The sequence below is a fragment of the Sminthopsis crassicaudata genome, chromosome 5 (assembly GCF_048593235.1).
Source record: "Sminthopsis crassicaudata isolate SCR6 chromosome 5, ASM4859323v1, whole genome shotgun sequence".
Classification (NCBI taxonomy): Eukaryota; Metazoa; Chordata; class Mammalia; order Dasyuromorphia; family Dasyuridae; genus Sminthopsis; species Sminthopsis crassicaudata.
Genome location: NC_133621.1, coordinates 66,387,130 through 66,401,053, shown reverse-complemented (window position 1 = coordinate 66,401,053; position 13,924 = coordinate 66,387,130). Strand labels below are relative to the sequence as shown.

Genomic DNA, 13,924 nt, shown 5'->3' with positions numbered 1-13,924 from the left:
GTCCACTTAAATCTGCTTTCTTCTAATTCTATTAGATTAGCTTTATCAAAGAGATCCTAGGATTCTCAATGGATCTGCAATCTCATTGTGGAGGATTCTTGCTTCTCATGATGAAAGATCTGACCCAAAATGGAAGGAGTCACCTTTATGATGTCTTCATGGTTTTTAGGCTTTTCACTGGTTGGTCCTCAGTCCTGATTGATTTAAGTTTGGTTCATGTATGAAGAAGTGTATCACAGAATCGAACTCATGATCCCATGTTACTCTTATCAACTTTGTAAGTTTAGATACTGAAGATTTTTTTCTAACCATCCTAGTTGAGTTTGGCATTAATTTACTCCAGCCCAGGATAGGGGATGGAGAAGATTAGACTTGGGATTCCATTATTATAGAGAACTCCCTGGTGAACAAACTCCTAACAATGCAGGCTGGCACTGTCTCTGCAACATGGACAACAGTTGTCTAGAGGATTATTGAGCTTTTTCCACTCATGACCTCTTTTTGTTGAGCTTTTTCCACTCATTACCTCTTTTCACCTGAGAAATTTCTATATCATCCCAGATATATAAAATAGGTACACAAATCAAACAACTACTGATAAAAAGTCATAATTTCACAAACTCCACATTCAGTTACATGACTTCATGTTGGGCTGCAACCCACATTTTTAGAAGCTTTAACCTAAAGTAGTTAAATATTAAGTAAACTTAAATATTAAGTTCAGGTTAATATTGCCAGTATGTGTAAGGGAAGAACCTGAACCCAGATTTTTCTGGCTTATTTAAGGCCGCTTGGATGCCACACTGACTTCTCAGCATGATTTAGAAAGAATTCAAAGCATCAATAGTCTCTAAATTACAAAAAGTCCAAATTTTAAAATTCTATAGATCAGTTGTTTGGAATTAGTGAGACATCCCACACATGGTGATTAGGGTCCTTGGTCAGCCCACAAAAACTTATTTATCCAAATGTATCAAGGAAGGAACATGTTTTTCTCCCCCCAGCTCATAGGTAGTCCCAGCAGTAAGAAAAAGGGCGGTTCTAGTTCAGTTACATGATCTTATGGCCTGGGCAAAGGACCTGGCTAGGTAGGGACTAAAGGACCCAGACTTTAGGGTGAGAGCTTTGGGACACAGAAAGAGGATAAGGGACTCTGGAATCAGGAGTGAAGAGTAGAGGGGGAAAAGGAAGTGAATGGAAAGACAAGCAGTGATGAAGGGATACGGTAAGGGCTGGTATGGAGGAGAACCCAGGACAAGAATATAGGGATAGTAAAGGATTCCAGAAATGGGAACGGGGGAGATGGAAGACTTGAGACATCCACTGTTCACTGTCCCTCTGTCTCTTTCAGTTCCAGTGGTCATGGAGAAAAGCAAATTGGATACGAAGTACGGTATGTGCTCTCTTTTTGTCCCTGTGCCTTTTAAATGGGGGTAGAGTATACATGGGTAAGAAAAAAGGTGGCTCAGGGTGACTGTCCACAAATGACCTTTGTCATTTTGGTGGAAAGATGAGTTAGCAAGAACGACCCTGAGACAAAATAAGACATGGAGACTTGGTAGTAATTAATGGGACAGAGGAAGCTAAAAACTCCAAAGCAGTAATACAGTTCTGAAGGAAGTCATTCATATTTAAAAGATATTGGATAAATTAGCTGTACCTAAGTCAGGGTCTAGGACAGCTAAATAACTCAGTAGGTAGAGCTCCAGCCTGGAATCATGAATACTTGAATTCAAACCTGGTCTCAGACACTTACCAGCTGTGAGACTCTGGGCAAGCCACTTAACCCTGACTGCCATAAGCCACTGGACAAGGAAGGAAATTGCAAAGCTCTTCAGTATCTTTGCCAAGAAAATTCCACTGAGTCTGCCGCACGGGGTCACAGACTCAGACAGCACCAAACAAATTCTAGCTCTGCCCATCCCCAATTGAGCCTTTATTTTTTGTCCTGCCCAACCTCTTCCTGAGCCCATAGTTTCCAGGCTTTCCACTGAGGAGCAGTTTTGTCTAGAACAGGTTCCTTGGAGCACCAGGTGCTGCAGGAGATAGAATGTTGTACTTGCAAATCTTTCCCCTCTTTTAGCCTCAGTTATCTCATCTGTAAAAAAGCTTGACCCTCCCAGGGTTACTGGAGGATCAAACAAAATAAGATCAAGAAAGTACTTTGCAAACCAGAAAGCAGTGTTTAAATGCTAGCTATTATTGTTGTTTTTGTTATTTTGGAGGTATTAAAGTTTGCCTTTTTCTTTTAGCCACTATGAAAATACTCTCCATTTTTGTATTATTTTTCTTTGGATGACAGCAAATCCAAGAGTTATACTCAGTACTGAGTCAAATGATTAGAATGCCTTGGAGTCACACAATGAAAAGGAGGGAAAATTCAGTGGCTACTGGGATGCCTGTGGTCCTTTTCCTTCCTAATATACCACCCTGCTGAGTCAAACTAATTTCCCCAAATTAACTGAACAGGAAATGGAATTGAGATTTCTGGATGTGTAGTTCATGAAACACAAAAGAACAACAGGACTAAAAGGTGGGGCAGAAGTTTTTTTTTTTTTTTTTTTTTTTAAAGAGAAAGGCATTGTCTGCTGCTTTTTCTAAATCTACAGGAAAAGGATGGTTTGAGGAAGGTCCACCTAAGGTCAAGAATTTGGAATATCCCAACTCTTCCAACCTATAAATCTGCCTTTTACAGCTTCCTTCTACCCACTCCCATTTTGAGCATTCCAACTAGAAGGATCACAAGATGATATATCAGGCAGACATTCTTCATATACTGGGAGAGTCTTGGCAATTCTGATAGAGTCCAAATTTTGCCTTGCTATCCCATTACAACTGAATGGGTCCCTTTCATTTCAAAACTACCCAGGATCTGTATGCTCTGAAGCATGGAACACCCTGGACACATCTTAGGGGATGGGGATGGCAGTGGTGTGTGCAGTTTGAAAACATACATTTAAGTTTGTGGTAAGTTTAAAAAAAATGGGGGGGGTCTTTTCTCACTGACTTTTAGGGATTCAACTTAAAATCAGGAAAAATTCAAATTCCTCTATCCCATTAACCCCACTACCAATGTCTAAAGTTCATCTCAAAAGGTGGAGATGTTCATTCTTTTTGTTATGTAAAGAGTTATATAAATGAGTATCATGTCTCCCAAGTCCTAAGTGGGATGGTTATTGTGGTCAATGACTAAGAAAAATGACATCTATGGAGGCATAAATGTCCCTTTCTGGAGCAGGTGGCTTTCCCCAGAGTTCTTCCATATGGACATGACCAAGTCTGAGGATATGTAGGTGAAAAGTTAATATTATATGATATTTAAGTATCTTGACTGTAAAGAAAATCCAGAATTTTTAGGACTATCAGGTCTGGCAGGGAATTGATCCATTTTAAGAGGGAAAAGTGTGGTTCCCTCCCCCCCCCTCAAGTAACCAGCTAAAATTAACATTTGGAACACATTAAGATTCTTTTTTCATCATTTTGCTACTTTCTAACCTATGATTTTATCCACGTGAAGCATTTCTGTTAAGGAAATGACCTTTTCCAATCCAGAGCTGATGTTTCTCAGGTTTTAGAGAATTTCTGAAAAATTTTACAGGCTAAGTGATTTACCCATGGTCACACAGCGAGTGTTCCTGACCTCAAAACCAATTATCTATTCACTATGCATCCCTAATGTTGTTTATTATTATTTTGTTCCCATCTGTTTTTGACCTGCAACTGTCATTTCTTTCATCCACGTGGGTAGAATTCCTCAGTCCACTAGGTCAACATTTCAAATATTCCTCAGGTAGATTGTAAGCTCCTTGAGGGCAAGAATTGTCTAGTTTTTGTCTTAGTCTTCCACAACTGAGGATAGTCTCTTTATATGTAGTGGTTGTTTAACAAATATTTATTGAATTAAATTGAGGAAATTTCTTTCTAGGAGGAAGTTTCAGGCCATACACTCCTAAAAAGCATTCTTCTAGAAATATAAAAACCTTGACAGTTTCCCCAAAATGCTTTAGCAAAAATCAAATGAATAACATTCACCAGCATAAAGTGCCATGTATTTTTTTTTGGGGGGGGGCAATCCAAATCTATTATTGTATTGGCAATGCAGATCTGGAATTGCTATTTATTTGTATATTTAAGATGACATATGTGTTTTTTTAATTTAAAGCACTATATGCTTATTATTATTAACAATAATAATAATTGGGTAAATTGTTAAGGAAAACGTGAAATTCTTTACGTGGGTAAATTTTTGTTTTGAAATTCTTGACACAGTCAAATTGGAATAGGTTTTATGACAAGTATATTATCCTCACAGAAGCCATAAGAAATTGTTTTTCCGGACAATTTTTTTCAAGTTGGGTAATTTGAAGTTTGTTTTTTTTTAAACTTTATTTCCCTCTTTGATATTCAAACTGGACTTTTACATGATTTTATCTTCTATCTTTCAAGGATGACATTTCTAAGAAATCAGAAGTCTCTGTCCCTCAGTACTATTGACTTCAACGGAATGGCAGCAAAAAGCAAAAGTAAAAGAAAATGAGAGGCAGAGAATGAGGAAAGGAAACAGTTCACTAAGTAACTTTTCAGAAAGTCATGTAAGAATACTGAAGAGGAAACACAATGGGAAGGAATTAGCACCAGATTTATATATGTGTCACAGAGCTTATCTTTTAAAAGCCCTCATCATTCATCCAAAAGTTCTATCATTTCTGCTTTTAGGACAGAACTTCTGACTTATTGAAACTATTTCTTGGACCATGAATTTGTTCTTAATAAGCTGCTAATTCCCTGCTGTATTAAAAAATGTTAGGCCCTATGGGTGGGACACAATGGCTTTTACTTAACCTAAAAGCCGAGTGATTAAAATAGGAAAAAAAAAAAAAAACTGATAAAAAGTTCACTTCATACAAGTTATATTACCATCCTGTTGAAAGTTTTAGAAATAAATGGAGGCCAGAATACACTGGCAGAACTCTCACCCGAAATATCTACAGAACAGATCTCAAGAAGAACAAACAAAGGAGAATCGGTTCTCCAAGTAAAAGAAAAAGCGCTTTCCTCCTGGTCAGAAATTGCAATGAGATTTGTGGAGTGCATGCCAGTTTTTCCTCACCTGATTAATGGGTACAAAAGACTGGTATTTATGGACAGCAGGTATAGCAGGAATATAAGTAGAAGCGTATACAGGTTCCTATAGAGCAAAGCAAGAGGATTAGAGGTAAAAAAAAAAGAAAAGAAGCAAAGGAAGAAAATCAGTAATTTTCTAACAGGAAGTTAATTTACTCATTGCAATTCCCATCCTCTTTCCAGGAAAGAGTTCTTCATCTTTAGGGAGAGAAAAAAAAAAAAAAAAAGAAAAAAGAAACTGCTAAAATAATTCCACACAAGCAGCCCAAATTTACCTGAGTATGTATAGTGAGTAAGTGAGGTAAAGTCACCAATATTGCAATTTAATCATACAGTCAGATGACAGAGAAAGAAAGAAAAAAAGAGAAAAAAATAAGACTGGCATCGAACTGTTTAAGATGTTCAAAGTAGAATTATCTTGCTCTAAATGAAGGGAAGTCTAGCTACCGTGTTACTACTGTGAAGATCGGCTCCTTCTGGGGCTGGAAGGGACCTCCAGGGCCAAAAGAACTGAACTTCTCATTGGACAGATCAGGAATCTGAAGACGAGGTCATGTGACTTGCCAGCGGTTTCATTGATAAAGAGCCATCAGGAGGATTTGAACCAAGAGCAGCTGCTTAGTGGAAGCAACTACTACAGCCTCCACCCTTCCAGGGAAGCAGCCCTCCTCCAAGTTTCAGCCATCAAACGGGAAAGAATTTGAAAGGGAAAAACCGAATGCACAGGATGTGAAAGGGAAATGGGGGAACCTTTTGGCTAAAGCCTACAATTAACACCTCGGTTAGAGTTAGGCTTACCCAAAGCAGATTAGAAATGGCATTATCATCTGTAAATCCTCCTTCTTCCTACAGGTTAAAACAAATGGGAAACATTGCAGAGGGTTGGAAAAGAATAGTTCAGTTAGAGCATTGCATTCATTCTCTTCAAATCACCAGTGCCTGGGGTCAATTAGCAATGTGCACATGCAAGTACTCAGCAGGGTGGCTGGAACAAAGATTTGCAAAGGCTAGTCTCCCAAGAGGACTCTACCTTTTTAATTAGAGGTCAACCACCTACTACTCTCCTCTCCTCCTCCCTTTGCTTCTCTCCTGTCTCCCTCTCTCTTCCATTCCCTTCTCTCCTCTCTCCCTCTCCTGATTTTATCTCCTCCTCCTTCTCTTTCTCAATCCCATGTATGTCTCATCTTTCTCCCTTTCCTTCCTACTTCCTCTCTTCTTCCCTTCCCTCTCTCCCCCTCCTTTTCCCTTCCTCCCTCTTTAGGCCCTCTCCTATCCCCCCACCTCCACTGCTCTAAGCGATCTTACACGTCCCACCCTCAGAACAATTCGGAATCTCAGGGACAGTGGGCAATCCCAGCATGAACACAACAGATGTGCTGTCCTGTCCTTGAATTTATAGGCGCTTGCTGTGGGAATGTCATGGTGCTCAGCTTGATTCACTCTCCTAATGGCATTGCAGCACAGCTGGGGATCAGACACTAATCTGGGACTCGTAAGTAGGTTCAGGTTTTTAATGGCAAACCCTGTTAAGGGCTGATGCATTTGGTGACCGTCTTAACTAGAAAGAATGTGAGTCACTCGATATGCTCAATATGCATGAAAGCAAACCAACTCATGCTTTCATGCAGAATAAGCAAACACCGGAGAGAAACTTAAAGGCTGGCGTGTGGTTCAAGGAAGTAGCAGATCCAGTAGCCACAGGCAGCCGGCTGGGAAGTTGCCGATGGCAGACATCCCTTCTCACTGACCACTCTGAAGGCAATCCCAGGGCCAGAGCTCATGCACCGAGGCACCGAATGTGGCACAGCACGTACCAAACTGACAGACTCAACAGCATCCCTTTGTGACTACTTTGGTGAGCTAAGAGGCTATTCTATCAAAAAAGAAATCAAATGCTTCCAATTTTTGGCATATCTTTAAACAATAAAAGAAAGAAAGAAGCCCAGAGTGTTATTCCAAGGGAATGCTATTAAGACAGCTGGACAAATGATTAGTAGTGTCCTTAAGCCCCAAATCCTCAATCCTACATTTAAAAAATGAAATTGGAAAGCAAACAGCTACCACCACATTACACATTCTCTTTAAAGTGATAGATCCCTTACTACTTGAATGGAAAATCTAACTTTGGTTCCAAAAATGTACTCATGGTCCACAGAACTTTCTTCTTATCCCCTGGACTGAAACTGAGGCTTGTCAAAGGAACATATTTTATCTGGAGTTGGGTTAGCTCCCTTGCCAAGATTTTCTTTTTCTTTTTTTCTTTTTTCCTTCTTATTTTCAATGTTATATCAGATTTCCTTAGTTCTCTTGGTGAACTCATAATGATTATAAAAGATTAAGCAAATGATATCCCCTCCCTCTTCATTCCAAAATCTGCTCAGTTTCCCAAGGGTGTTCGCTACCTTTCACCTGATAGATGATCTTTTCCTACAAAGAATAATAATTCAGTTGATAAATAAGATATTCTCATATTTCAAGGACTTAGCCTCATCTATACCAGCAACATGAAATATGTATGAGAAGTAATAGTGCGAATATACATTTTTTCAGGATTTATTCCCCCAGCTTTGATGGCACTGGTTCATAATAACTAATGTTAATATTTTAAACTAATTCCCTCATCTATCTGTTTATGTTAGTATTTGAATTGGAGTAATCCTATATCACAGTAATTTTATGTAAAGAAAATGACCTTTCCTCTAATTCTACATCTAAGAACTTACTATTTAAGCACTTGGTATGAGATTAGTAAAGGAGCTATGTGATTCCAGGCAAAATCTGAATTTTCTATGTGGATAAGTTTGTCAGATACTCGTCATGATAATTTATGTGGGCTGCTGGTGTTTGACAGACTTTTATTCTTCCTTTTCTTTCACCTCACTGGTATCTTGTATACTCAATCAACTAGCATTTATTAAGCACCTACTATATGCCCAATGCTGTGCCACCTGTTCTATAGTGGGAACATATATACTGACAAAGATATCATGATTTTCACTTTGTGTTTTCAGGTAATCACCAAGGTCTTAGGTTCCCAAACAGGAAACTCCAACAGCCTCTGGACACTATCTGGGCTCTTAAAGTACTGTGACCTGGAGCTGGAATCTTCATTCCTGGCTATTTCCAAGTTTTTATAAGTGGCCAAAATGGAAAAGTACTGTTTACTAAATGTGAAAAGGTGAAGGAAGGCATCAGGCAGCAACAAAAAGCTTCATAACCACTGAGATGGGGTTTGGAAATGGTGGATCAGACAGCAAACCAACTCTTAATCCCTCCACTGGGAAGCCAGGCTATGTGTTCTGGAAAGTGGGCGTCCCAGCCAGCACCTGTCGCGGGGAACAGCTCGCCATCCACTAGTGCAGCTCCCATGGAGTCCGCAGCAATGCCCAATGCTCTCATTTGGAGGGATCGTATATCACAAATATCATTTCTTTTGCTGGATAAATGGGGCTAGGTTTGTGATTCCAGCACGGGATAACTAAGTCCTTCTTAGGCATTTCTCCTTTGGGGTTTGCTGGGGAAAGCCCAGATATATAAGCCCCTTCACACGTCCTGTCTCAGTCCACAGTGCCGCTGCCACAGGTCCTTCTGAATGCACCGTGCCCATCTGGCAAGAGTGCCAGTGCCCGGGCAGGTGCCATCAGTTAGCTCCTTGTCCTCATAAGAACCTAACAACTTCCAATGGCTCCTACAATTGACCAAAATAGCTCAGCCTATTTTAACTTCAAAGCAGTGTTAGACTGAGCGGGGTCCACGTGAATGAGATCTCTAATGAGTCGCAGGAATGGCCTGTTCACTATTGCTACAGAGTTAGGTCAGACGTTCTTGCCCTCGTGGATATAAAGCCTGGCTGTCCTGTCTGGGGTGAGTTGTCTCTGTGCCCCCACCACTCCTTTCTCCCCATTTAACCTGATTCTCTCCATCTACCTAGAAATCTTAGCCCTTCTCCTGAAGTCACCTTGATCCATTCCCAGCCAACGTGTCCTTAGCTAACCTTGCACCCTTCTCGATTTCCTGTAGTAGTTTTCATTTGCTGAGGTATTTTTCACTTTGTAAGGAATGACTGGTTGGGGTCTTTCCTAGTTGTTTTAAGGCCACTGGGCTGCAGAAACAGACACTTTGATCTCAGAAGCCATGTTGTCCAACTGCCTCATTTTACAGATGTGGAAACTTAGGCCAAAGGTATCACAGGGCAGAACCCAGGGTCGGACCTCTTCAGAGCCTTTCTTTCCCCACGGTACCTTGCCATCTCTTGTCCTGTCTCTCCCAGGGCTGCAACCACCACACATCCCACCTCCCACAGATGGGCACAACACTGCCTTACACACATCCCACCTCCCACATCATCCTATGATGAATGGACTGAGCACATGGCAGATATTTATGCTTTCACTAAAGTCTTGCCACTAAAATCCTGCTCCTGATGAAGTGGAGGTGAACCCTGAATGTCAATGGGGTTCTATCAGGAGGGAACGACAGGAGGAGTATACCTGCAGCTGCTGCTGAGCCGAGTCTAGTCTGAGCTCATCTATAGGCTAGGCTGCCTGCAGGAGATGAGTTCTTTAGCTATAGCTATTCACAAATTGTGGAAGGGCCGTGAGGGAGAATGCAAGATAATGAAGTCAGTAACTTGAGATACAAAATGTTGAAAAGACAGAGATGTCAAGTAAGCATCTTGGGAATAAGGAAATTTAACTCAAAAGCCTTAAATTACTTTCCCTAGGTAGCAATAGGAGTGGGGAACCTGACAATCAGAAGAATCCCACATTCAATTTCATTATCGATAGAATGCTAATTCTATTTGAGAACAATTGAGTCAATTAAAAAAAAATTCATACCTTTGGCAAAACTTGCATATGATGACTCATTAACACTTTTCTTTATAAATAATTTGTTGAATTTCCAATTTTATCAAATGGTTGACAATTCTATATGAGAACTATTGAATTAACTCAAAAAATTATAGCTAGCCTTTATAGAGCAATTTAAGATTTGTGGAGTGCTTATATGTTATTTTATTTGATCATAATAACCTTGATGAGCTAGGAACTATTATTATTCCTCTTTTGTAGATGGTGGAAGCAAAAAGGGGGATAAGTGACTTGCCGGGGGTCACACAGTTAGGTTGCACAATGAATAGAGTTGCAGCCCTGGAATCAAAAAAATGTGACTTCAAACTCTGTCTCAGAATCTTGCTGACTGTGGCAAGTCACTTAACCCCCTTTTTGCTTCAGTTTCCTCCTTTGCAAAATGAGCTGGAGGAAGGAAATGGGAAATCCTCCATTATCTTTGCCAAGAAAACTCCCAAAAGGGGTCATGAAGAATCAGACATGACTGAAAAATGACTAAAAACATCATCACCACTACACAGGAAATTGTCTGAGGCAGGATATGAACTCAGGTTTTCCCAACTCCAGGTCGGGAGCTATGGGACCACCTAACAGCTCAGGCGCGTTAGCCATTATCTTTGATCCTGTACATTGGCCAAAAATTACCTTCCCAATTTACTAGTGAAGATACTAAAGATCTTGGCAATTGTTTCTCTCTATGAACTTTCTGATGCAGAACAGTTGCTTTCACCCCTATCCCTTCATTGAATATTTTTTTTTATTTGTTATAAGAGCTAAAAGACTGTTGAGGTATCACTGCAGCTGGAAGTACATTCATGATCTTTGGTCTTAGAAAACTTACTTTTCCGGATTGGTGAGTACTCATGTGAAATGTATTCTCTCTCTCATCTCATTTCAAATAATTGCCTCAGTTAGGAGACTAAATCACTCCTCGGTGCAGAAGGTAGCCATGAAATATTAAAAAGCACAAGTGAATGATTAGTCTAATTTAAGCCTGTGGGAAACTGCCTCCACTGGTGTAGATAAGACTTCATAGTTTTCAAGAATTCCCTTAGTTCAGAGACTAAGTGATTGGAAGGGTCATGCAATTGAACAAGCTAATTAACCATTCAGGATTAAAAAAAAAAAAAAAAAACTATAAAAGAAGTCCTAAAGAAGCTGTATTAGTTGCCTAGTAAAATATATTTATATCCAGGTTTCTCTGACTCCAAGTCTGGGCCACAACTCACATATTTTCATAACATGTTGAAAATGTTGCCTCTAAAACACTTACAGGTGTTGACATCTATGTACCGGTCCACTTCAAAATAACTTTATAGACATTTCACAAACCTCAATACAAGGGAGGAATATAACTCACTACCCAGGAAGAACCCATTAAAGATAGAGCTAAGTACTAACGGATGACAGCTTTCTTATCTTGCAAGCTTTAAGCTCCCTAGAAGAATTCCAAGTCCAAAGCTTCGGTAAAACTTGCACACGATGACTCACTAACACTTTTCCTTATAAATAATTTATTGAAATTCCAAAGCTAGCCTTTTATGAAACAGATGCTTAACATCAAGGCCATTTTGAAAACTTCTAAGCTTGCTGAAGCGTGATACGATGCTCATACCGAATCCAGAAAACCCTAATGAGGCTACCTTTCTAGCTTAGTCAAAAATAGCTATTGTTGGCAAAGTTGTGCTTTTCCATGTGGGGCCCCAAAGCCAAGATGATGTGAATGCTTCTCAGAGCAGCAATTAGTGAGATTAGGCGTGCTTGTCTGCTTGATGCACTTCCAAGCACAGTCCAAAGCAGAATGCCTTTCCTAACTTGGGCAACTTACCTTCTTCTTGAAGGACTGCTCAGCCTCTTGCAGCCGAGTGCTTCGCTCCGTGACGCACACTTTGCTATAGTCTTGCTTTTTGCTAATTCGGGTTTTCCAGTCTTCTTCTCCACTCTTTTTCAACAGTGCCAACCTAAGAGAAAATATACCATTTATAAATCTTCAACACAGAATTTTTTTAATACTTTTTTTTAAATTTTGTAAACATTAAAATAAAAACTCTCACTCTATTTGCCCAATTTATTAGTTACCCAATATTCCCCTTATATGTTCTCTCTCTCTCTCTCTTTATATACATACATACATATATATATATATATATATATATATATATATATATATGCTGTTTATACTTTGGACACAGGGTACTGAAAAAGGTAAATCTTAAACTCTAACATCTTCTATTCTATAGCCAGATAAACATTGGCAAACACTTTGTAAACTCTCCATTTTTCTCCATTTTCTACCCCCCTTCCCCCATTTTCTGGAAACAGGAAGGTGAGAAATTAGGGAATGCCCAATTCTACCCCCAATATGCATTACAAGATTCTAGCAGTTTTTGAAAAAAAGAAAAGCTGGAGCTTGTCTGATGCACTTTTACAGTTGCATCATAGAATTAGGCAAATCGTTATGTTCTTTCATTGGCTGTAGGATGCAAATAGCATGGAGGAAGTTAAAATAGCCTCTAGGAGCGAGGAAGTCCTTTAGTGACCCCTTCTGGTCAAGGAATGACACATGATTAGGAAGCAAAGGCATGGTATCTGTTTAGCAGAGAATGATGCACAAATGAACTAATAAAGGAGGAATTCTTTCCATTTTTACTAGTGGATAGCCATTAATGCTTCCTCTAATATTAGTATTATTATTAAAAAGTCATCCCCTCTTAAGGTTGTGTCTTTCTTTCTGACCCTGGTCCATCTGTAGCCCTTCTGCCATTACCTACAAATATTGGTCTTTCATATTGATCTTCTCTCTATTAAGATCATTCTCCATAAATCCCCCCTTTTGTAATAATACCCATGAAAAATATCTGTAGGAAAATCCACTGAGATGATCAGATGATCCACTTTGATCTAATCAGGAACTTGACAAATATGTATTTGTATATTTACCAATCAATTGTACAAAATAATTTTGAAGGTATTTTTTATTAGTTATATTTTGTATTGACTAAACAACCAAAAAAAGCAGAAATTAAAAATTAAGAGAAACTCAAGAAAGTGTTAGGCAAGAAGTTATTAAGCTCATTGACTCAAATCTCATCTAAATCAGGGCTTGAAATATTGAGAGGGGAAAATATTTAAAATTGAAAATTTCTACTTTATGCTAAGTCTATGAGTTCAAATTTGATAATGTCTTTAATATGAACTCCATTTATTTTTAATTTATGAGCAGCTTCTTGGAGTAAAAAGATGAAGGGGAGAGGAAATTAAGAAAGCAGACTCTAGTCTTAGGGTTTGTCACTGACTAGATAGAGGATTTAGAACTAGTCACTGACTCGGCTGCCTCGTCTGTAAACTAAAGAAGTTGTAACTAAGTGATCTTTCAGGTCAAAGATTCTTTGATTCTATATTTGAATGTGAATAGAACTTAGATTGGAATTTATTTTTACCCTAGGATAACAACAGTGTTAATAGGAAAACAAAAATGTACAAATAAGATTTCAGGGGATAACTTTTGCCTATTCAAAAAAGCAAAACATTTGTAATTTCTATAAAAAAACATGCATTTATCCACTTCCATGGAAACTTACAAATCATTTTTCCTTAGTCCAAAGATAGTACAATGCTAAGAGCCTCCCACAAGGGGCAGAAGACGTGAGCAATAGTTTGATCTACCAGGTTAATATTGGTTAAGTGATCTTGGGTGAATCACAAAAAGCCTCCGGGACCGAGTTCTAGAATCAGTAAAATAAAACAAGGACTCTGATTTACTCTTTAAAATTCTATGATTTCTGTGACCCATTAGTTTTGGGAAATTAGAATTTGGGAAAATCACCGAACAACTTCGTGAAGCCTACATGATCTTGATATGTTTCCCTGTTTGAGGATCTTAACCAAGACTGTTAGCTAGAAGGGAGTCATATAAATAAAAGTTTGAAAAGATTTTCATTCCTTTGAAA

The 13,924-nt window shown here is 39.0% G+C and overlaps 1 protein-coding gene across 17 annotated transcripts in view; it reads right to left on the bottom strand.

Annotated features, from left to right (window-relative positions):
* The window catches only part of SVIL (supervillin), a 247,505-nt gene that overhangs the window by 43,680 nt on the left and 189,901 nt on the right, over positions 1-13,924 (bottom strand). For 11 of the 17 annotated variants that reach the window (XM_074267041.1, XM_074267034.1, XM_074267036.1 and 8 more), the window contains 2 exons: positions 11,803-11,935; positions 5,923-5,970 (listed from right to left, as the gene is read on the bottom strand). In XM_074267041.1, the coding sequence (XP_074123142.1) occupies positions 5,923-5,970; positions 11,803-11,935 (181 nt within the window). The remainder of the gene's footprint in view (positions 1-5,922; positions 5,971-11,802; positions 11,936-13,924) is intronic. The other 6 variants (XM_074267042.1, XM_074267043.1, XM_074267029.1 and 3 more) reach the window with 1 other exon arrangement.